The sequence below is a fragment of the Eucalyptus grandis genome, chromosome 5, assembly GCF_016545825.1.
Source record: "Eucalyptus grandis isolate ANBG69807.140 chromosome 5, ASM1654582v1, whole genome shotgun sequence".
Lineage (NCBI taxonomy): Eukaryota > Viridiplantae > Streptophyta > Magnoliopsida > Myrtales > Myrtaceae > Eucalyptus > Eucalyptus grandis.
In genome coordinates, this window is record NC_052616.1 from 7,683,320 (window position 1) to 7,706,735 (window position 23,416).

General features: G+C 40.3%; 3 protein-coding genes across 7 annotated transcripts; all 3 read left to right on the top strand.

The window, feature by feature from the left end:
* The first annotated feature begins 2,147 nt into the window (after positions 1-2,147).
* Positions 2,148-8,521, top strand: LOC104443804 (serine/threonine-protein kinase BSK7). 3 transcript variants are annotated; one of them, XM_010057332.3, is made up of 11 exons: positions 2,148-2,407; positions 2,990-3,135; positions 3,214-3,434; positions 3,678-3,813; positions 4,366-4,499; positions 4,567-4,672; positions 5,138-5,223; positions 5,897-6,085; positions 6,612-6,764; positions 7,244-7,357; positions 7,782-8,521. In XM_010057332.3, the coding sequence occupies exons 2-11, from the start codon at positions 3,054-3,056 to the stop codon at positions 8,025-8,027; spliced, it is 1,467 nt and encodes a 488-aa protein (XP_010055634.2). In that variant the 5' UTR covers positions 2,148-2,407; positions 2,990-3,053; the 3' UTR covers positions 8,028-8,521. The 3 variants fall into 3 exon arrangements, with proteins under 3 accessions (XP_010055634.2, XP_010055633.2, XP_010055635.2); XM_010057331.2 differs by having other exon boundaries at positions 2,993-3,135; XM_010057333.3 differs by having other exon boundaries at positions 2,999-3,135.
* Positions 8,522-9,495: 974 nt separating this feature from the next.
* Positions 9,496-15,818, top strand: LOC104446025. Its single transcript, XM_018874799.2, has 8 exons — positions 9,496-10,124; positions 10,840-10,902; positions 11,754-12,467; positions 12,565-12,699; positions 12,867-12,950; positions 13,993-14,052; positions 14,160-14,246; positions 15,120-15,818. The coding sequence occupies exons 1-8, from the start codon at positions 9,678-9,680 to the stop codon at positions 15,396-15,398; spliced, it is 1,869 nt and encodes a 622-aa protein (XP_018730344.2). The 5' UTR covers positions 9,496-9,677; the 3' UTR covers positions 15,399-15,818.
* Positions 15,819-18,513: 2,695 nt separating this feature from the next.
* LOC108960044 lies at positions 18,514-23,153 on the top strand. Of its 3 annotated transcripts, XM_018874709.2 has the most exons (4): positions 19,019-19,192; positions 19,671-20,043; positions 20,161-21,587; positions 22,147-23,153. In XM_018874709.2, exons 2-4 carry the CDS (start codon positions 19,687-19,689, stop codon positions 22,172-22,174), a joined length of 1,812 nt encoding a protein of 603 aa, XP_018730254.2. In that variant the 5' UTR covers positions 19,019-19,192; positions 19,671-19,686; the 3' UTR covers positions 22,175-23,153. The 3 variants fall into 3 exon arrangements, with proteins under 3 accessions (XP_018730253.2, XP_018730254.2, XP_018730251.2); XM_018874708.2 differs by lacking the exon at positions 19,019-19,192 and adding an exon at positions 18,514-18,916 and having other exon boundaries at positions 19,671-21,587; XM_018874706.2 differs by having other exon boundaries at positions 19,671-21,587.
* Positions 23,154-23,416: the final 263 nt, after the last annotated feature.

The window sequence follows — 23,416 nt, forward strand, 5'->3', positions numbered from 1 at the left end:
GATCAAAGTCAAACCTCTATTAAAATATGCATGCACTACTTCTATCTCTCTATTTACTTTCTTATTTATAAAGCATTGCAGATGATACTATTAGCTTCTTCTTGTATATATTAAACTGTTCTTGCATACATCAACCTTGATTACGATAATTTTGCAAAATCTATCAATTTTTTTTTAATTATTGACCTATTAACCCCTCTAAGTTGCATATTTAGCCATAACATATTAAAGAACCCCTAACAAATGAGTCTGGTTAGCACAACGGCCTTGTCATCTCGTGCTTGCCAATTTCCACAACGTCGCAAAGGAACATTATAAGCAAATTTCCAGCCACCTTGTTCACTTAGGCACTATACCTCGTTTTTGGCGAGAGTTACAAATCTCAGTGTCTTGGATGGCGTCAACAATCGCGGCTCCATTCCAACATATGGTAGCTGTTCACGCATCATCCTCACCATTTTCTCTATTGCAAAAGAAAAAAAAAAAAAACCCCAAAAACTTCGACTTACCATAATGTGCATCTTGCCCCTAAATTGAAAAATCGGGAATATTTCAGTCCACTTGCATGTTTTGCCTCATGATATGAGCTGACAACTATTTATTCTCCAGCTACCGGCCTGATAGAAATGATTCGTGTGGATTCTGTTGATCGTACAACGTAAAATGTACCCACAAGGCAAACCAAATTACTATTGCCAAATATTTAATGCTTATGTTGTAGATTTGGGGCAGATCTTGTAGAGATTCTTGTCACTTCAATTTATGGCATCTCATAGTACCCCACACGCTTGCCCATTATTATTGCTCTTGATTTAAATGCCCGCCCTCTTCTCTTTTTCTTCCCTCCTTTATTTTCCCCCCTGAATAAATGCTATCGTTTTTATTGCAATGCTTGTAAGATAAGGAAGAAAGGAAGATGAGCCTCGACTTGACTGATTCACGGGCCTATAGGATATCGAAAGTGTTCAAGTAATCGTGCTTCTATAGATTATTGAAAAAGAAAGAGAAATAAGGAAGAAAAAGAGGCAAATTCAACCGGTCAAAGCTCTTATGACAATTAATAAACTCGTTCTACATCTCACTCAATCTATTGCAATCCATAGCAATGATGCCAAGTAAATTTGTAGTGTCTTGGATTAGAAATTCTAATTTCAAGAAAACATGATAGTGCCGATGTTATCATTTGGTAACTGAGCCAAAGTATCAAATGGACACGAACTCCTAAATAAAGAATCAATATAGGAAATGTTAACATAAATTCGAAATGGGTCAGGAATTAAAGAGTAGGTTAGTCGATCGAATCTTTTTCCCCTCTATAAGGTATAGAATAACGTTATGATATTCATTTAATATGTGGTAAGTACTCGTGAGACGCAATGACCAAGTAGAGAATTAGAGAAAAGACTAATCGAAACAAATCTTTTAGTCAATCACACAAAAGTAACGCTCCTGCAACTCAATCAAACACGTCACGACACCGATTATCATGACTCTTTAGACCTAAAACGACCAATGAAAGCTAGCAAAATCATGTATTTTTTGAAACGTTTGGACCAAGATGAAGAAGAATAACGCCGGAGTGACTCATTTTAAACCGTCGTAACGCATAATAATCCTCATATGCAACAGCCGGAAAGGGGAATGGCCAATCGATTGAATCTTTGGCCATTGTTTAGTCATGCAAAATGAACCTTCTAGGACTCATTCAAATCAAGTCGCGGCTTACATACCAACGGATATACGCGAGGTCAAGTTTGACCAACTCGACTTCCCCATATGAAATTTCCAAAAGACTACCGTAAAAATTTCTTTTCCAAGCCGAATTCAACACGCATTTTTCACTTAATATTCTTTTTTCTTTTCTCATTTCATTTTCCAAATTGTTTTTTTTTTTCGAAATTTGTTAGCAGTTAATGGTCCGGTAACCGATGGGTGGGACCCGCGGGCAGGAAAAATTGGAGAAAAAAAAAAAAAACCGAAGGTTGTCATGTCGGTGGAAATTGCCAAAAGAAATTAAAAACGAGCAACAGAAAAAGGGAGGAAAATATGGAGGCGATTGCCCGGCAAAAAAAAAAAAAATTCATAAAAAGAGGAAAAAGGAAATTAAAAAAAAATATTAAATCTCAAGACACCCCCACTCTCAACGATTCCATTTCCGTCCTCCTTCTCCTCCTACTCCTTTCTCCATCTCCATCTCCATCTCTTTCTCTCTCTATCCATCTTTCCTTTTGGAATCCTTCAAAATCCGATTTTGTCAAAGCGTTCAAACTCAACGCTCGCTTGCCGTTTCTGGGTTCGAATTGGAATCGAGGCAAGGGAGGAAATGAATGGAGATTGAAGGCTGAACAGTGAGAGCGACTTTCGCCCGCTGTCCACTCTCTCTTTCTGCGAGGGATCGTCGCTTCAGGTCCTCTCTGAAGCTCTTTCGCCTTGCTTTTTATCCTGCACCTTGCTTTCTGTCGTTTTTTAGCTTCTGGGTCGTCTTGGGTTGAGGCGGTGATGCTCGTCAAAGTCGCCTAGAGCGCTGGCTTCTGTTGACTGGGCTCTGGGTTCGGTGGAGATTGATGAAAAGAATCGGGGGGGGACTTGGTTGAGTAGCGCGCTGGGTTTGCAGTGGAGAACGAGTGAGTTTAGGAATGTGCTGGGTCTGGATGATTTAGGAGTTTGAGAAAATTTTCGTTACGTACGAAAGAACTTGAAATGTCGAGTTCAAGGCTTCACTTCTTCTTGAGCTCTTTGATGGGTGGGTGTAGATATGTGAATTGAACTTGGTATAAGCATCTGCATGTTAACTCTGTTCGTGAAGAACTTTGAGTGCAGAATGGGCACGGTTTAGTCACAGTCGTTGTTGAATTTGGTCAAGGTTATGAACTGGGAACTATAAGCTTTTGACGTTTGATTTTAAGATATTGCTACCCGTTTTGTTGATAACAATTTCTTGAGTAAGTGAGGATTGTGTTTCAAGCTACTGATTGGAACTTGTGCTTAAAAGTTCTAGTAAATGCTGGATCTTCAAGATTTGCTGTTGCTCTTTGTTGAAATCTGTAACCGGGATGGGTTGTAAGTGCTCCAAGCTATTCGTCTGTTTCCAAGGTTCAGAACAAGGTTCAGCAGCCCCTGAGGTCAAGGGCATTGGTGAGTGGATTATGTTTCTACTTTGTTCATTTACTGGTTTGATCAATTGTGGTAAGTGAGAATGTCGTCTGTGTGCAGAAGATGAGCAGAAAGTTGAACTTGATGGTTTGCCTCCTTTTCAAGAATACACGTTTGATCAGCTCAGGAAGGCAACATCTTGGTTTGCTGTTGAAAACATTGTGTCTGAACATGGGGAAAAGGCGCCAAATGTGGTCTACAAAGGAAAACTGGAAAATCAAGTGCGAATTGCTGTAAAGCGCTTTAACAGATCATCTTGGCCTGATGCCAGGCAGTTCATTGTATGTTGTGTCTCCCTCTAATATAAAATTACTATGATTCGGTCCTGAAGATATTTTTGTTATGCCAGTCACTCTGACTGGTGAAGTTTCAATATAGTGCTGCAATAATAAATTTTAGTCGCTTTGGCTCTATGGGAGCCCATGGCTGTGTCATGCTGACGTCCGAGCGACCTAAAGTTAAAAAAATTTACAATGGAGCATTTTTCTGGCTACCTGTGACTGAGTTCTAATCTTATATTATAGGAAGAATCAAGAGCTGTTGGGCAGCTCCGTAACCAAAGGTTGGCAAATTTAATTGGTTGCTGCTGTGAAGGTGATGAGAGGTTACTCGTTGCGGAATATATGCCCAATGACACATTACCAAAACATCTTTTTCATTGTAAGTTTGTGTCTCATGGCTACATTGATTCATTTTCCTTCATATACATATATACCTGTGAATCTAAAATGTCTAACTTGTTCTACTCGAGCCGTCTATCAGTACCTCTCGTTTTGGGTATCCACTCCATATATTGGTAATTGTCAATGAAGTTGTAAATGGTGTTCAATTGATAATATGTGTTCGTGCGTGCGTGTCCCTCTATTTGGGTGATTTCGACCTTGGCATCTCCAAATGGATGTCTTACATTTTATTAATTTTTAACGTGGATTTTTTCTTTAGAAAAAAATCATTTCTTTGAACTTTTGTGTTTCCTTTCTCCTCATCACTCCTCAGTGTTAGCCCAGTCAAATTCTTTGGCCTGTTTATATGAGATAACTGGACCTAGGTGAAACTGGTTTTGGGTACTGGCAATTTTTAGTCCCCGGTACAGTATTATCCTTTTTAGCAACATTCTCCTTTCTTTCTGCATTTGGTTTCATTGTTTTCTTTAACCTTTTAAGAGAGTTGGTACATAATGGAAGACTGAATTTGGAGTATGTTTTGACTCAGGGGATACACAGCCCATGAAATGGGCAATGCGGCTAAGGGTGGCTTTGTATCTTGCACAAGCTTTAGAATATTGTACTAGCAAAGGACATGATCTTTATCATGATCTGAATGCTTATAGAATCCTTTTTGATGGGGTAAGCATGAAGTTTTCAGCTACAATCAAGTTAATACAATATAATCTTACAAAATGCCATTTCTCAGGAGGGCAACCCTAGACTTTCATCGTTTGGTCTTATGAAGAACAGCAAAACTGGAAAAAGCTACAGTACAAACTTGGCCTTTGCTCCTCCTGAGTATCTGAGGACAGGTATGAAAAATGCATGTAAATGTGTGACAGGCCCTTTCTGACTCTAAATGAAGCAGTTGCTTTTGTATTTGGACATAAATGGTATGGACATGTGTAAGCTTGTCTATCAAGTGCCATTCTTTTTACTCTTTAAGAGATTTAACAGCTGTTCAAGCTGTCAAGTAATGGATGCACTTGAATATTCGGTAATATACTGGTGATTTTGAGGTCACTCTGGAGGAGGAAAGGCTGATGAAATGGATTGAGCTCTTTACGAGTGTCTTCAGAGACTTATGATCATCATGTGTTCTTCTCTAAATTTTTAGTTTGAAAAACTAATACAGATTGCTATCTGACTCTTCTTGATGGTTATTGCAACAAAAGGATGTTGTTCACCATTAATGCGTTGGACATGCCTCTCGACACTGATCAGGTGGACCATAAATTTTCATTGATGAGTTATTGTATCATCCTTGTGTTCTGCAGGACGCGTCGTTCCTGAAAGTGTGATGTTTAGCTTTGGTACTGTTTTGCTAGACCTTGTTAGTGGAAAGAAGATTCCTCCAAGCCGTGTAAGTTGCTTCCTGAAGAAGGCAATTGCGACTAAGCAAATTTATCACTCCTTGTTATTTCTTTTATTATAAAAGTGAGTTTAGGAGTAGGTCATGTTGTAGTTAATTTTTAAACCCAAAGAGGACACAAAGAATACTCTGATTGTGTTTCTTTGATAAATGTGTACGGTTATCAAAGTCAAAAACTGGTTCCTCATCAAGTTATTACAAATTTTAGATACCTGCAGATGAGCTCTTTTTTTTAGTGGTGTTAGTTTTCCTTTCCTTTCCTTTTTTGCCAGAATAAGTGGTGGTAGTTAAAACAGGCTGGTACTCTGCAGGGTTTGAAGTTGGTTCAAGTGCCATGAGATAAAAACATTTTAATTTTGCTTGAAAAAAAAAGGAGCAGTGAGTACAGCACAATATATTTCACATAGCAGGTCTCCTCAAAGTTCATTCACATGCTAATGATTGCACATAGTGTGCTGTAAATCATATTGACCTGGTGTCAGAGTCTATTCAGTAATTTGGTCGCTGTTATCTCACCGTGACGGCTTAAGCGGCTGCCTTCTGACATCACATTAAACCAAAATCTTTGGTTTTGACCCATTTTTAGCCAATATTATGCTGTCCGAATCAAAATTACAGTGATTGTATAAATTCCTATCCTAAAACTTGCTTAATTTGTAATCAGGCACTTGATCTAATACGGGACAAGAACGTTCAGATGCTCACGGATTCATGCCTGGAAGGTCAATTTTCAGAAGATGATCGCACAGCTTTATTGCGGTTAGCTTCACGTTGTTTACAATATGAACCCCGGGAGCGGCCAAATCCAAAGTCCCTAGTTGCTGTTCTGGTTCCTCTTCAGAAGGATATAGAGGTTGGTAATTTTAGTTTCCCCAATATCTTCAAGAATGTTGCCATCATGCGCAGTGCAATGTAAAAGAAATTATAGTTCAGAGCTATCTAAAGAATTTCCATGTCGAGAGAACAGCAGCTAAATAACTGGAATAGTAATTAGTATAAGCATGAAGAAAATGTGAATGCTGTACATCCTTAAAAGTTAAAGGTCACATTTTTTCAGTTGCACGTATGTTTAACTATAAACTTGGAAGGCCTTACCAAAAAAAAAAAAAAAAAAAAAAACTATAAACTTGGAAGATCATAAAAGCAATGTGAGTGTGCGTATAGGATGGTTTGCACATGTGTGTGCATGGGCGTGTGCTTTGGGCTGGGGAGTGAGCAATAATTTCTTGGAATCAATGATATGTAACTACACCTTATCCTCTCATCCCTTCTAATCTTTATGATGGTATGCAATGATACACTACACTGACTAGCAAGTGCGGTATGTTTTCCCCCTGATTTTGCTGGGTTGAGCTTTAATTAATCACTCTTCTCTTCAGGTCCCTTCTCATGTGTTGATGGGCATCCACCATGGTGATTCATCCCTAACCCTATCAGCTCTTGGTGAGGCATGTTCCAGGAAGGACTTGACTGCCATACATGAGGTCTTAGAAAAACTTGGATATAAAGATGATGAAGGAGCAGCTACAGAGGTTAGTTTCTGATTAGATAGGGGACATAAGGTCTGTTACTGCATCATCTGGGTACTGTAGGACCTTGCATAAAGTTATCCTGGAGAGGATTTTCTAGCCTGCTTCTCATTCCATCCCTCTCATTAGATAAGATAACACACTGGTTTTGATTAGAAATGCTACTATTCTGTTAGTATATGATGTCAAGTGAATTACCCAGGGTAAAATGCATCTTAGACAACAATATGTTGCTGGAAAATAACCTCTCTTTGCTGTCACTTGACCAAGAAATGAACCTATCGCTGCTATTGGCTTTCTATTTATTTTTACTCTCTATAACAAGTCACAATGCAGACAGTAATTACATGTTGCGAGTCGGGCTTCATATCAAATATCATTTACATGTCCCGTGCCTGTCCCATCTCTTAAAATTGCTGGACTCTCCATTTTGTCCTGCTGCACCATGACTGGTGTTTAACCCCAATTATTGTAATGTGCAGCTTTCATTCCAGATGTGGACCAACCAGGTGCAGGATACTCTGAACTCAAAGAAGAAGGGTGATGCTGCTTTCCGGCATAAAGATTTTAGAGCTGCAATTGACTGCTATACTCAGGTTATTGCGATCTTCTTTTTTGATTTATAAGGTATCGAATAATGATCAATAACTAATATATAATAAAGTCACCCTTTTGGAGAAATTAGGGCTTACATGTTTTGGCTGGATAGGAGAATGTGTTTGTGTTTGTACTTAAGTGTTTGTTCATGTTTACCGGTGTCTTTTACAATTTGAGCTACTAGTTCTGTGACAGGCATCCTTCAATGTTGCTAGTTTATACTTTTTCCGTGAATTGTGAATACAACTGGGTATGGTTGCCCTTCAGTTTTCATTTGACCTGATAAATTTAAGCTACAGCCCCTTTAGAATGCACAGCTTATGATGATTCTCCTTGCTATCCAGTAGGTTTAATGTTGGTGTGACGTTCAGTGAATCTGAAGGCACATTCATCATGAATCTCATTGTTTCATTCAATTTTCAGTTCATTGAAGTCGGAACGATGGTGTCCCCAACTGTTTATGCACGGCGCAGTCTATCTCATCTCATGAGCAACATGCTGCAAGAAGCATTTGATGACGCAATGCAAGCTCAGGTGATATCTCCCGTCTGGCACATAGCATCCTATCTGCAAGCTGTAGCTCTTTTTATGATGGGGAGGGACAACGAGGCACAAGTGGCACTTGAAGAAGGTTCCGTCCTCGAAAGCAAAAGGAATGCTGGCGCATGACCTGGAAACTGCAAATTCAACATTAATTCGAAACAGCATAGAGATATTCCTGTAAAGAAAGAAAAGCTTTAAAACAGAATGAACCTGCTGGTTGCTCACTTGAGTAAACAGATACTAATCAAACACAGAAAAAAAAAACCATTGAGTTGAACTGCACATATACCTCAGAGCCCGTGTATATGGTCGGTTAATACATGTCATCTTGAAGCATTCTTTTTTCACATTCCCAGTTAGGATGATCCGTTCTGTGTGCCGAGGCAAAGCAGGCATTCCATGAGAGGTGTGCCCTGGTACAATGTGTAAGTAGTGAATGTCCCGAATCGAGGCATTTTTCGGTAGTGTGTTGGGCGGCTGTCATTTTATACAGAGACTTCTCCATAGTTGAAAGGGTGAATTGCTATAGTTTTGAGAGAGATAGTTGCTAGTGCCTGTAACTTATGTACAGCACAATGGTTCATTTGTTCATGTTGAATTAACCGACTGTTTCTCTAGCAGCGTTCTCTATTTCTCTCTTTCAATAAAGTTCTCTGTTGCTTTATGGTGCCATAAATCTATGTTCCGTAAATTGACATTTCTGGTAAGATGATGTCAATTTATCATATCCCTTGCTTGAACTTTGGATACACGACCCACAAGAAATCGATAGTCTTCCTCTCCGTGCGAAAGATGGTCTCCTGCTAAATATCAATCATCTGCTGCATATTATTATTTGCTTCTAATGTAGTTTTCGACGTCTTCCTGACATCCGAATCCATGTATGATGGCCGGAGAATAAGTTCTGTCTAGGGGTGCTATGATGAAAAAGGATAAGATTCTTCCACGTCAAGGATGAGGTAGTTTATAATACTGGTCGATAAGGAATAATATCTTCCGAAAAATAAGAATCGTTAAAGAGATGTATATTCCTATCCTCACGAAGACTCTGATTTTATGTATATTCCTATCCTCACGAAGATTGTGATTTTATGTAAAACAATTATTAAATCAACTCGAAATCACTTTAAATTTACAATCATCATGAGAAATAAGACTAATAATCATGGGGAGAAATCGAGAGTTTAAATTGACTCAATCTTCAAAATTCTACTAATCATCTAAACTATTACATATCATAATGAATCATTTTGACAAAATTGACTCATTCCTCTCCTATTATAAATTCTTTTGGACAAGCTCTCCATATTGGTGCATAGATGTACTCAACCAAGAGCAATAATATTGATATCAACTTTACATGTAAATTGCAATTCTTTTTCTCAAAAAAAAAAAGAAGTATCTTTAGTAGAATCATATCTATATTAAGATTAGATCATACAATGTAATTTTCTTTTTCTTTCCTTTTCTTTTCTTTTGTGGGAAGGTTAATTTGAATAATTCACGGAAAAGAAGAATTGCAGGGCAAAAAAAAAAAAAAAAAAAAACCAAGATCAAAGATCCGAACTTTAGCATTCTGCTGGCGCAACCGACGCCGTTCGAAGCTTTCGTGTACTCACGACTCTGTCGCGTCACCGCCATTCCGGACGCACTCGAACCTTCGTATCTCTCTCTCTCTCTCTACACGAGCGCAGGCGCTCGGCTTCGCAAAATCGAAAATTTGATCGCACCCAGTTCGCGCAATCCGATCCGTTCCATTGGGTCGACGGCGCCGGAATGAGGAATCGGAGGTTCGCGCAGTTCCCGACGAGCGACGAGGAGGAGGACGAGCCGCAGTCCCGGAAGCGGGTCACCCGCTCCTCGAAGAATCCCGCGGAGAGCGAGGCCGACTCCAGGGGCAAGCGCCGGAAGCTGGTGAAGCTCGCGGACGAGGAGGAGGCGGCGGCGGACGGAGGAGGCGGAGGCGGCGGCGGCGGCGGCGGCGAGCCCGGGGCTGATCAGGAGGGCGGGCGAGAGGGGAAGGATACGAAGAGCAATGTGAAGAGGAAGAGGAAGAAGGAGGAGGAGGAGGAGGAAGAGGAGGAAGAGGAGGACGCGGAGGAGGAGGAGGAGCCCGACGAGGACGCGAAGCCGATCGGCGAGGCGATTAGGTTTTCCGGGAAGGGGAGGGGGCGGAGGAGCCACTACGAGGGGTTCGAATTCGATGGGAATCAATACGAGCTCGTGAGTACTTGCTCTCTTTTTTTTCTTTCTCCTCCGTTCGCTATCTGGTTACTGTAAATTGAATGGAGTGATGTATGTGTTCGTTTGAAGATGGGAAGCTCGTCAATTCGCTGCTTGATGAGGTGTTGAAGGGAGGCCTGGAACTGGTTCCTCTCCATAAGGTTTTTAGGGTTTTCACTCGGTGATTTCTACATCGGATGGGATTGTTCGGTTTTCTCTCTCTCTCTTGTGTTGTTTTAGGTTCTTCACGGGTTTTGTGTTGGTCTACTGAGAATTGGCTTTTCAGCACATCAAATTTTGCCTTCTTTTTTTCTTTGGTTTAGTGGAAAAGATAGCTTCGACTACGGTGTCATGATGTCTCCTTTTTCAGCACATTGCATTCCTTTGGTCAGGATGATCACTTAGGCCGTGTAATTCACTGAAAGATATATCTCTTGCTTTTCTTAATCTAGTAAACCTATTTTCTTGGGTTTTCCTTTTCACTTCAGATCACTTGTTGACGTTTGTTTGCTTGTTTGTTCAGTCTTGTTTGATGTTGTATTCAGTCTTGTTTGATGTTGTAATCCAGGATAAATGCTTAGACAACTTAAATGATATAATCCTCTTTGGAAAAATCTTCACTGCTTCCCTCTAATCAAATTGGAAGTCTTTACTTTCCTTCTTCTTCAAACTTTTGGTTAACTTTTCTTCTTATTGTATCATGGTTATCATTCAGGAGGATCCTGTACTTCTAGTCCCTGCTGAAAAAGATCAAAAACCTTATGTGGCTATTATCAAGGTAACTATTCAATCCCTCCATTCTTGTTTAGTGCCTCCTAATCTCGCTGTTTGGTCTCAGAAAACTCACTCCAAGTTATGTAAAAAGTATTAGTGATCATGTTAATTTAATTTAGAGTTTCATCACTTTAATTTTGAATGGTTATCATTGTGAGTTAGCATTGGAAGTTCTGAGGAACGGTATGTTGTTGAACAAACATGCAGAATCTTGAACAATGTCAAACATATCTTCTTCTGTGTATCACATGTAATAAGGACCGGTGATCTTTGGATGTTATGTGTGTATCAAGGACTTTTGCAGCTACTGAATTAGATTCAGCCTGCAGTTTTCTGTGGATTCTGAAGAAGCTGATAAATGGCAGTATGGAACGGATTAGTTGGGGATTGGGTTTTGACTTCCCTATGAGTTTAATCAGAAGAGTGGATGTCAGACTTTAGGTTGTCCTTATGACTAGATGCTTGTTCAAGAGCTTCGTTCTACAAGGACTGCTATATTATGAAGAATAGTGTGAGTTTTTGTGTAATGCTCGATGCATTATTTGTTTAAGTTTGCCCCACTTTTAACAATAACGAATCAAATTAGATGATGGTATATATCTCTCTCTCCTCTATTTATCCATCAGCTCCCTCCGTAGGGGCTTTTGTTACGTGGGCATTGGCCTTATTCCTAGGTGAATATTTCTCCATTATGGTGGTTGATTTCTTTTCTTTACTTGAATTTTGCCTTCTCTCTTTATTATCTTGTGAAAACTTTGTTTCTTTGACAACTGTCCTAGAAAAGTTTGTACCCTTGATTGCTATTATGTTTTGTCAAGTAGTATTCAGTTAAGCTCTGATCATCTGATTATACAGGATATTGCACAAACGACAAAAGGAAGTGTGATGGTTACTGGGCAATGGTTCTACCGCCCTGAAGAGGCAGAGAAAAAGGGAGGTGGGAGTTGGCAGTCACGGGACACTAGACAGCTTTTCTATAGTTTCCATCGGGATGAGGTTCCTGCAGAATCTGTGATGCACAAGTGTGTGGTCCACTTCGTGCCAATTCACAAGCAACTTCCTAATCGAAAACAAAATCCTGGTTTCATAGTGCAAAAAGTTTATGACACCGTTGAAAGGAAGTTGTGGAAGTTGACTGATAAGGATTATGAAGACAACAAACAGCATGAGATAGATCTTCTCGTTCAGAAAACCTTACAACGCTTGGGAGATCTTCCAGACATTGATACAGAGGATGCTCATGCTGATCAGGAAGATCAGTTGAAGAGAAAAAGGAGCTTCCGACGAAGGAACATGTCCCCTTTGGATGTCTCTAGAGAGGAAGATTTAACGGCCAAATCAGATCAACACTTCAAAGCTGAAACACCAGGAAGTTGCACAAGTAACACCTCTGAATACTATGCCATTTTAGTCAAGTCTAATGAACTGACTGGGGAAAGTGCTCGTGATAAATGGTTAGAGAGGCTTCTTCAGGCAGTACAGTATGTTTGCACTTCTGAAGGAACTAATGATGAAAATGAAACTAAATGTTCTGAAGGAGTCAATGGATCTCAAGAACAGAAAGTGAAGGTATGGATGACATTTTTTCAACTAAATTAAGTTTCACTTTGGGAGTGGATGATGATAGAGATGTTGAACTTGTGATGTTATTTTTATTTGCTTTTAGGTTGAGCATCCTTTAATTTGGCCAGATGCTGCGGTGTCAGCAGTAACTGCCCTTGAGAAGGCTTCACATCAAACCCTTTCATCAGATTTTCAGAAATATAATCAGAAGTTGAGGCAGTTGTTGTTCAATCTGAAGGTAAGAAATTGTTCGGCCTGTTATGGAAAAATCAATAGCATTCTAACCGAATTCTGGGCACACATCCATGCAGGAAAAGCTCAGTGATTTGTCTGTGCCCTTTGCTGTATAAGTTTTCCTGAGAATGGTATAAATGTGATTTCTATACTTTTTTTTTCTTCTTGCAGGGTAATGCGCTTCTAGCCCGCCGTTTATTAAATGGAGAATTGGAACCTTCCAAGATACTGAACATGTCGCCCAGCGAGTTGAAGGTATTCTATCTATTGTTAAGTTCCAGTGTTCATATTATCAAACTGGATGGCTAGCTTTATATATGCCAATATGTCAATTATTGGTAAAAAAGAAATTTCCGTTCCCACCAATAGCATCATTTAGGCTCCTGGTTGCATCTAGATTGGCCTATAAACTCTAGTTACTTTGTTTTTTGTAGAATATTATTCTTTATCTTTGTTCCTATGCAACAACCTTCATGTGGTAATTTGTTTCTTTTGACTCTTCAAATGGACAAAGTGAGGGCTATTATATGAAGTTTTAGTTTTCATGAATTGATTTTTGCACACATGCAGCTCTAATAATAAGTGACAAGAATTTTTCACCCTTGCTTTGACCAATGAAATGATTTCAGGAGCTGATATGGAGAGAAATTATCTTGGAATAATTTGATTTTGTTATATGGATCCTGTATGCATTAGTCAGTAAATCACAAGTGGAGTAATGCATGGGAGTATCAGTTTAACCATGTCTGTTTCACTAGCTCATATTTCTTTTCTATTACACCTGTTCTTGACTTCATAATGTTGTGCTTTAGTACTTATTTTGATGTGGTCTGCTTGATATCATGTGCTTGCTATTTTTCAGAACTAGAAATATAGCGAGATGTTGTTATGGAGGAAGTTTGCTTCTGGTGCTTATCCAACTTGCTGTGATAAAGTCATAAAAATTGGTAGTTGTGGCTTAGAAGATAAACATTTTTTTCTAGGCTGTACCTTCAGCTTTGGCTCTTTGAAAAGCTTCGGCTTTATTGAATTTACTATTGGCGTTCTACAAAGTTTTGAATTGTTTCTGTTATATTATGATTATTATTTCATGAACTAATCACCTACATCGTGGTCACAGCTGTTTTACCGTGGAAATGGATATTGTTAGTGGTTGCTAATTCACAAGTGAATTAATTAGCATGTTTGTATCTGATATCACATGGTGTAGTCAAGTTCGTGCTTTATGATTACCATCATTCTATGCTCTTTCAAACTAGACAAGTGACTGCTCATTCTCCCCCCTTAAAAACCACAGGAGGGCTTGACTGCAGAGGAGACGGCAAGAAAGGAGCCAGAGGAGTCAGAGTGCATGCAGGTCACTTTTCCATCATCCTCAGAAGTTCAAAACTGGTTACTGAAGATTCAGTACTGCTATAATTTAACTCTGTGACTTATTGCTATCTTATTTTATCTGGTGAGCAGATGACAGATGCCCGTTGTTCTAGATGCAGCGAGTTTAAAGTTGGTGTGAGAGACATCATCCAGGCTGGACATGGAGATCGTTACCAGGTATTTTTCCCTTGCTGATTAATTATTATAGCTTTCGTTGGATCAATGAATCATTCTGAGTGGACAAGTTTTTATAGTAGATTTCAACATGAACAAATCAGTGTAACAGTTAAATCTATATGGTGGTGGGCTATTTCTTTTGTTATGAGCCAGATCTCTTATGGTCATCATGGACTTATTCTGTGATATCTGGTCAGTGTGTGTTGTGTGGAGGCTATATGTTCCGTCTTATCCTGGTTGATTTAACTGAAAGTGTATGGCAGCTACTAAACAACTATGATATGTGCACTGACTGTTGTTGCATTCACCACAACAGATCCTGCTTGGTCTTAATGGGGAATAAATATCTGCTTGTGTTTTATAATGGGCCAAAGAACACAAGAAAACAGGTTGTCAAGATTGTGGGTATTTAAATTCCTCATCATAAAGGCTAAAAAATTCCAGTATCAACAGTACCTTGCACTTTCTTAACTGAAGTTGCTGCTGATATTTTCCTCCTGATGCTTTGTTTCCCAGAGGTTTTAATACACAGCGTGATTGTCATTTTAGTCAGATTGCCTGCTTTGGAGTTAGAGCCACATACAACTGGAGAGACTCGTTCACTGCTCCATTTTGAGTGAATTGTCATGTATTTCAAGTTGGAAGGGGATAGGCTGCTACATATAGCATAAAAATTTCTTTGCATCTTTCTCTCAACTTGCTTTTAGTTTTTCTCTGCACTTTCATTTAATTTAATCCTTATCCAAATGCACCTTAAAAAATGACCTTACATCTTGAGGGTTTTGCTTGCAGTTAATCGACAATTCTGTGATAATGATAACGTTGCCTTATTTTTAAAACTTAATGCTGAGACACTAGAAATTTTGATTTCAGCTGGAGTGCATTGCTTGTGGACATTCCTGGTACGCATCTAGAGATGCAGTGTCGATGCTGACAATAGATGGGCCAAGCTCCACCAGAAGTGTGGGTACCGCACCATGGGCCACTACGAAGTTCGAAAGCGTGGAGAAACAGCTGGCTAGTCCCCGAGAATCTACCAAGCCACTGGAGGATGCTTTTAAGAAAAGCACTGAAGCTAAAATCCCATTTTTAGAAAGGCAGAAATCGGTTATCAAGTCCAAGTTAGATGAGAACTCCGAAATCACAAAATGAGCTAAGTAGGCACTTTTTGCACCTTCATAGCATCCTTAACTCGGCAGTGGTCAGCGAAGGTTAGGATCACGATGTACAGTTGTTGTGGATAGTCGTGCTGCTGCTGTGTTCATAAATAGGTGTATAGTCTCCCAATATCTAGTCATGAGATTGGATCAATGCTGGCGGAGATAGAATTGACCGACTTTTTTTTATAGAGAGGCATACAATTTCTTACCCAATCTTTTCAAGACAAACGGGTGAATGGAGGGTTGGTTTGCAATATGCCTGTTGCGGCGTGCTGGGTAGGGTACTGGCTGCAATATAACCTGCAGTATGATTGCTCATACGGTGCAAAAGTGACATTGCCACCCCTACTGCTCAGTGCGGCGAATAGGTAATTTCATTGTTCCATCTATCTAGGGATGACCTTTTAGTTGAGCCTCGGTTTCAATATGAAGCGTCTGCGAGTTATTGCAATTGCAGTGTGCCAATAAGAAACTTGGAGATGACGATGCATCTTTTGCCGTGCATTGTCGGATGGCACAAGTTTTTCCTTTTTCCCCTTTTCCATGGAAGCCCTCTAATTAAGTTATATCATGTGGAGGATTAAGGATTGACAGCCAAAAGTTTAAGGAGGTCGCTTGGATTGGTATTCAAGTAATGATCTGTTCATCAAAGTCGCAGATGCCAAAGCAACTGAATTTTCTGGTGGATGCAAATTCCGGTTGGTAGTATGTTTCATCATGTTACATCCGCCATTATTACAACTCGTCTCCTCCCTCTTTAGTACTCTTTCCATCTTGTGCTTGTCCATTTCACGTCCTAACAACCTGGTGGTTGGGTTGGTTGCTTCTTTTCATGCACGCCTCCCTTTCAATTGTTGCAAAGGGTGCTGAGGAACCTACCTTGTTAATTATTGTTGGGAAGGTTCGTCCATTGGGACTTGGAAATAGTCAGAAAGAGGCAAATGGGAATCGTTAAAACGTCAAGTGTTTTGATTTTCATGCGACAAACTCAGTGTACCAACACGAACTAACCTCGGAGGAGAAGCTCAGTTGTCTGTTCAACACAGCTTTATTTGATGCACATGAAATGTCACGTCAAAGCTTTTGCATATCCAAGGTACAACAAACGAAATTCTCAAAGAAAAGAGCGGAGGAACCTTTGCTTCAACTTTAAAAAACTGTTCAAAAAGTCTAAATTGCGATTAATTCGGTTATAGACCTTTTATTCATGTTATTTTGATCATAATTCTTTTGATAGTTGGCCAAATTAATCATAAACTTTCCAATCGTTAACAAATTTCAACTTTTACAATGATCCCAACTCCCCTAAATCTAATCATCAACTTTTGGTGTGGATTAGCAACGGCATCAAATGTTCTGCTGCTCAGCATTACCAACGAATAGGGAGCAATTTCCCTAATTGCAGTTTAAGAAGTGGAGATTATCGAGGATCTTTTTTTTTTTTTTTTTTTTTAGTCGGTCATATTTATTTCTACACCGCATTCACTCACTCAAACTTTTACCTAACCTCTGCAGCACGAGCCGAAACCTACTCCTAAAACTTACCGTCTCCATCCCATCCTCCTGAGAATGTGGAGATTTGAACCGATTATCGAGGATCTTAAACGGTACATTTCAGCCACCTCCTTTAATAAATTAGTAGCGGGGAGGGTGGCGGGGAGGGTGGGCGCATCAATTAAAAAGTGGGAAATGGGATTTGGAAGTTGGGGGGAAGATTCCGTGGGCTTGATGTTGGACCGACAACCGCTTTCGAGATTTGGCTTTGGCTTCCCCACTCCCGCCAACGCCCCCATCACATGCTCCCCCTCTTTTATTAATATCAAAGCCAAGGTACACGTCGTCAATCGGTCAAATCCCCCTGTTCAAATCCCCATTTTTTACGATATTGCCCTTCCTTTTGCTTCTTTTCTATTTTTTTTTATTTTTTGAGATTACATAACAGTAGCCTTTCGTTTCATGGCTTATTGGAAAAAGGGTAATGGGCAAATAGGCCGTGCATCGCTTTGCATGCGTTTCTCGGCCCTTAATTTTATAGGTGTGTAGAAAGTCAAATGTTCAATTCGGGGTTTGGCCAAAGTTATCGTGACTCTATATTTGACAGTGTATTTCTCACCTTTTATTTTCTTTTACAAGCTTTAAAATGGGTCATCGGTTTTTTTTTTTTTAATCTTTTGCCGAGATCAGATTTTGATAGTTCGAGATTGGATTTGATTGTATCTATCTCTCATGTCATGCGAGATGATTTAGCTAACTACCAATGATAAAATGATTGCGATTTCTTCATACGCTAGCATGATATCTCAAGATGTTGACTTGTATATGATTTGTTAAGATTTCACTAGTCTATCCTCCTTGGCATGTATTATCCGGAGTGGTTTCCGCCAAAAACAAGGAAGGACAATCATTTGGACCACTTGGGACGGTCGCTTTCGTGTTAGTTTCCATTCCAAGCACTTCGCTATCAACGAAGCTGTTGTGACGATTTCAAATCGGAGGTGAATGTTTTGGCCATTTCTTGGTCAACTAGAAGTCCAAGGCGGGATTCCCTATTCCTCTGGGGTTTATGGTAAGTTCACAGGGGTGGATCTGCAAATTTTAACCCCCGTGAAACTATATCAATATTCAAATATCTTATTCTCTTATCAGCGAGAACCGCCAAATTAAATGTTGTGATTCCTGTCTTGATGTCCTCAATTTCCTAGGCATTTGAATAATCATTTCTCGTGGGACTGCCGCTTTGGACACCAGCCCCTTTCCCTGATTGATTAGCCTTTAAAATTTATCCAAGAGACTGCCCCGGGGCAGCAGTAGCAGGGGGGACAAGGCCAAGTTCAGAAGGATTCATCTGTCTTTTCAAGCATCTGGGCATCCATTTCAAGTTACCCTAATCACTTGCTGAAAAAGCATGGGGAAAAAAATGGAAGCAGGCCAAAAAACAAAAAAAAAAAGAAAAAGAAAAGGGGTCAAAACAACACCCATAACATGAAAAAACCACATGATGACTGCAAGGCAATTTGCTTTTTTGTATAGACAGAGAACTGAGGCTTGGCAGCTCTGTCTCTCTTCTTAAGGGTTTGCTTATATTGACCAGAGAGAGAGAGAGAGAGGGGGGGAAAGAGGGGGGTCACTCTCAACTTTATCTGCAGTCTAAGAAATCTCTCAGGCATGCTAGCACTCTATCATTGGCTTGCCTCACTCTCTCTAACTCCCACTTTCTGATGTCCACCATGCTTTACCGCTTCTGGGGCCAAGTTCTTTGCTTGTGTTCCTCACTTTACCCTTTACGACTTTGTCCATTTTCTTGGCATACTCTAAAACAGTGAAAGAGTCACTGTTCAATCGTTACGGCTCACTCGTTCTTGAAGAAGGAATTCTTGGAATTTTTTTTTTTTGGCGCTGAGGGAAGATTTATGAAGACTTCGAGATCAAGCATTTGGTGGGATATGATTGCATCTGCTCGCAGTTCGTTGTGTCTTTCTTTGAATCCACTTCTGTGAGAGATCTGGTGGGGTATGTCCGGCTTCTCAAGTTTCGATTTTTATCATTTGGTTCTTCCTCCTCTTAACTTGTAATGCAAGTGAAGTTGCAGATAAAGACGTTGCCTTTTTTTAGCTGAGGTTGTTGTAGCATCTTCCTCTGTTGCTTTCTAGCCCGTTATAGTATCGCAGGGGATACATTTTTGGATTCGAGGGTCTCGTTCTTTTGGGATCAGGAACAACCTTTTTCAAGTTCATGTGATCCCATTGTTTCTAAGCCAAAATGGGTTTCGCGGGTTTCCAAAAACCAGTAAGATCATGAATTTTTGTTTTGGTTTGGGAAGTTTAGGAATTGCTCCTCGTGCATTTGCTTGATGTGACAGTATTGTCAATTTCTGGACTTGACAGTATTGTCAATTTCTGGACTTGGTGTGTGGTTTATTGATTTTACATGTGAATCCTTGTGTGTCTCCGTTTTGCATTGTACTTTTGAGGTCTATATTTTTATCACTCTGATTTAAATCTCCAGTTTTGCTTAATGAGCACTTATTCGCCTGGTTTGTGCCCAGCACAAGTTACAGATTCAATGAAAATTGTCTCTGTGTGAGCTTCATATCAATGATGCCGATGTAGAAGTTCATATTCAAGTCCTGTGAAAGTATTGCACGACACTTTTCTTTCGCCTTCCTCTAAATTCTGATCTTAGCACTAGATTGCACTTTGCTCAGTGGAAAGTTTCGGGTTTCTTCTTTGAAGTTCACAATGTGATCCTTTTATTTGCCGTGCAGAAGTATGGATTTATGAATGGGGGTGGACATGGATCTGAACTTCGAGAAGAGCTGCACCATGCGCCATAGCCCAAAGACTGTTCTCAGATCTCATCGACATAGCTTAAGCACTGAAAAGAGAAAGGAAAACGCAAAACATGCTCGTGAAGACGATTTGCTGATCCTTAATGAAGATTTCCTGGAAATAGATTTTGGACGCTACCGTAGTGCTTCTTGCAAGACCACTTCCTCTAGGCCTGTAGAAGGAAATGTCGAATTCAGGCGAGGTTCTGTATATCAAAGTTCTCGAGAGATCAGGAGGATGAACAATATCGGAACTTTGGAGAGGAGGAGAAAAATTGAAGTGTCACGGGGCAGCAATACAACTTCCTCTGTGAGTATTGTTGATTCTTTGTGTCCTTCAGATGAGGAAAGCCTACGGAAGAGATCGTCAGTGATTTCTTTAAGCTTAGACTTGAATTCCTCTTCTAATAACAAGTCTAACATGCAGCCTCCCACCACCGATCGTTCGAAAGATATATGTCTAAATGTGGATGACAGAAAGATGCAATGTGCAGAAGCTTTGGACAGAGATTCAATGGGGGATCTCAAATTCTGGTGTGGCAAAAACATTGGGCATTCTAATGATAGTAACAGGCTTCAAGAAAGAGATAAAGTCCGCCCATTTTCCAAGATGTTATCTGCAAAGGTGGAAATGCCCCCTTCCCCTTCTTTATCAGAAAGCCGCCCCTCTTCCAAAACCAGCTCGAAAGTTCGGCTCAACTCTGTCAGAAAGATGTTTGATCCTTTAATAAAGTCTAAATCCCTACGGAGTTCTTTAACTTATGCCAGGGAAGATGGTTTAGTCCAAACTACTGGGATGGTGCATGTTAGAAGGGATAGGACATTTAGAAGATCCACAACTACATCTTATGATTTCTCAAGCACATCACACAATTGTAGATTGACTGCTCAAGTTCCTGAGACTGACTGCAGTCATTCCACGGTCCAAGAGTCTCCAGTCCACCTACATGGCTTTCTCAAATGCAGGGATAAACATGGAGTGCCGTTTTTTGAGTTCTCTTTAAAGTGTCGGGAAGAGGTTCTAGTGGCCCAGAAATGGAAAGCAAATAATTCTTTTAGTTGGGTATATAATTTCCATTCCCTTGATGGAAGGAAAAAGAGCGGTGCTGAGGGATGGGCATTGGATGATGGTGAGAAAGAATTGTCCATGGTGGGACAGATGCAAGTTTGCTGCTACTTGTGCTCGGAACTGAAAGGTACCAGATCTTTCGATAATTCTTTGATGACAGAGTTTGTTCTGTACGATATTGCGCATGCAAGACGAAGCACGGCTCGTAAATCCCAAGATCAAGCTAGCTCTTTGCCAGAGGTAAAATGCGTGAGTAGGAACAATCCTAGATGTGTTGGGAGGACGAGCAAAATAGACGACATCGCCAACGCCGTTAAGATCCAGCATCAGAGAAGACATACTCTGGATAGTAGAGATCCTGATCGTTTGAATTTGTACCCTTGGGCTCCTTCCAAACTGCGTCCAGACCTTGAGACTGCGGCTGTCGTTATCCAGGTTCCATATGAGAAGACAGAGAGCTTGAAATATAAAAGAGGGGATAAGATTGATGATTATGCTCATCCGAGCCTCCTTAATCTCTCTGCCTTTGAGCAGACGAAAGTGCAACTTCCAGAAAGAAGTTGTAACACCGTTCAGGTGGTAATTCCAACTGGAAATCATGGTTTGTCCAATTGTGATAGCCGTGGCCCTTTGTCATTATTAGAGAGGTGGAGGTCAGGCGGAGGTTGTGACTGTGGTGGCTGGGACATGGCCTGTCCCCTTTCTGTTTTTGGCAATCCCAAAATACAGTTCACTGAAAATCAATCACTTGTGGACAATCAGAAGCCTTTAGAACTTTTCTTCAGGTTAGTTTTGTGTTAAGTGCAAGTTGAATCTTTGATTAATATTAGAAGATTCAGAGTGGGTGGAACTATATTTCGTTGATGAGAATATTGGGTTTAAAGCCTTCAAAATCTTTTCAATGTCTAATATAGGCACTGTAGCTACCCATTTGAAAATTTCTAATTAATGTGCACTAGCTAATGAATTCATTATAATCAGCCTTTCTCCTGTTACCATGTTGACTACTATACAATTAGTAAGAACACTTTTGAAAGTCCTGAAACAGCTAGAACAGTTTTTTCCCCCTCTTTTCAGTTCAGTATTCTGTAGTAAGTTGCAACGTACTGGATCATAGAAAATGTTGAAGAAATAGCAGCAGATCTCTATCAGTTGTCTGGAGTAGATGCCTGTAAGAGCTAATGACATAATGTCACACTTTATTTCTGTTGCTGCTTTACCAGTGGCGGCCATGTATGCTAAGGACCCATTCTAGATGCTTGTAAATGTGTACTGGAATTTTTGCTTTCCTTTAGGCACAAGCAGTCTCTTACAACTTTCTTATTTTCTGTTGTATGCATGTAGGGAGCCAAAGAAACCACTCCAGCTTTAACAATGAAGTTTGTTGAAGAGGGGAACTATGCTGTCGACTTTCACGCTCACTTGTCCTCCTTACAAGCTTTCTTTATCTCGGTTGCTATGTTACATGGTTCAGGGGTCATGAGTGCTTCCAGGCGAGAGACTAAGGAAGCGCCGCTAAGCAATTCGTTGAAAACACTCATAGAAGAAGAAGTGCAGATTTTGATAGGAGCAGTTGCAGAGGACAAAAAAGCCCCTGAGAAGATGAAAGACATGGCTTCCTCTTATGCGCTTAATCCTCCATTCTCCCCGATTGCACGAGTGTGATATATAACCTCCACACACAAGGCTGTAGTGTTTCTGCAGTGAACTCCTGACCAGGACCAGCAAGTCCCTTGATGCGGGTAAAACGAAAGATGGTGGACTGAGATCTGTGAAAAGGGGACGCTGCTGTATAAAGATGGGCTATCGAGTCTCTTGTTGGCTAAAGATGGGTAATTTGTTGGGTGGTCCCAATTTGAGACAAAGCACAGGCGATTCTGCAAATACCTCAGGTCGAAATGTCGGCTACCAAATATCTGCCACAGTCTATATAGAGCTTGATAGGCGAGTTGTCAAATTTCTTCATTGTTTCTTCCAGTTCTCTCTCCCCTTTTCTTAGTTAGAGTTACATGTAGCATCACACTACTGTCCATATGGTAGGTTCGATAGGGAAGAAGAAAAAAGGGTCTTAGCTTGATTCTTCGGAGATGCAAGAATTTTCCTGCTTTTCTAGTCTTTTTACATGGAGAGCATGCTTATGGAGTTTGATTTGGAAGAGCTCTTGTTGCCAAACCCTGTAAGGGGAGCCCGAGAGACCTTGGTTAAAACCCATTTGCCATTGCCAACACCATGTAATGAATAATACCAATACCAGTTGCCCCATTTTTCTCAGGAATTTATGTGTCCTATCTTTGCAAATCAATGAGAAGGCGTCTCGGGCTTCGCATCCCGTGACATTTTGCTTTTTCCAAGTCATTATTAGTTTACTGTTTATCTCGAAAGTGACGTACCGCTCCAGACGGCGGTTTCGCAGCTTCAAATTGCAGAGGTGCGGATTTGTGAAGAGTCCTGCCAATCCAGAATCCAGAGTGACTTTTACCATCTCGAGTGTCTATTTTCCTTTGGACTTTTTTCCTTTGTGGGGGCAAACTTCCACTTTCTTGAACCGAAACTCACGACATTCGAGTGTTTCTTAACTTTGTTCTTTGGTCGAGATGAATGTATGGCCATGGGG

Coding starts and splice junctions, on each gene's coding strand:
- LOC104443804 (XM_010057332.3), top strand. CDS start 3,054: ATGGGTTGTAAGTGCTCCAAGCTATTCGTCTGTTTCCAAGGTTCAGAA. Junction 3,435..3,677: donor CTGATGCCAGGCAGTTCATT/GTATGTTGTGTC, acceptor CTTATATTATAG/GAAGAATCAAGAGCTGTTGG. Junction 4,673..5,137: donor TCCTGAGTATCTGAGGACAG/GTATGAAAAATG, acceptor TGTGTTCTGCAG/GACGCGTCGTTCCTGAAAGT.
- LOC104446025 (XM_018874799.2), top strand. CDS start 9,678: ATGAGGAATCGGAGGTTCGCGCAGTTCCCGACGAGCGACGAGGAGGAG. Junction 10,125..10,839: donor ATGGGAATCAATACGAGCTC/GTGAGTACTTGC, acceptor GTTATCATTCAG/GAGGATCCTGTACTTCTAGT. Junction 14,053..14,159: donor AGGAGTCAGAGTGCATGCAG/GTCACTTTTCCA, acceptor TCTGGTGAGCAG/ATGACAGATGCCCGTTGTTC.
- LOC108960044 (XM_018874708.2), top strand. CDS start 19,687: ATGGGGGTGGACATGGATCTGAACTTCGAGAAGAGCTGCACCATGCGC. Junction 21,588..22,146: donor CCTTTAGAACTTTTCTTCAG/GTTAGTTTTGTG, acceptor GTATGCATGTAG/GGAGCCAAAGAAACCACTCC.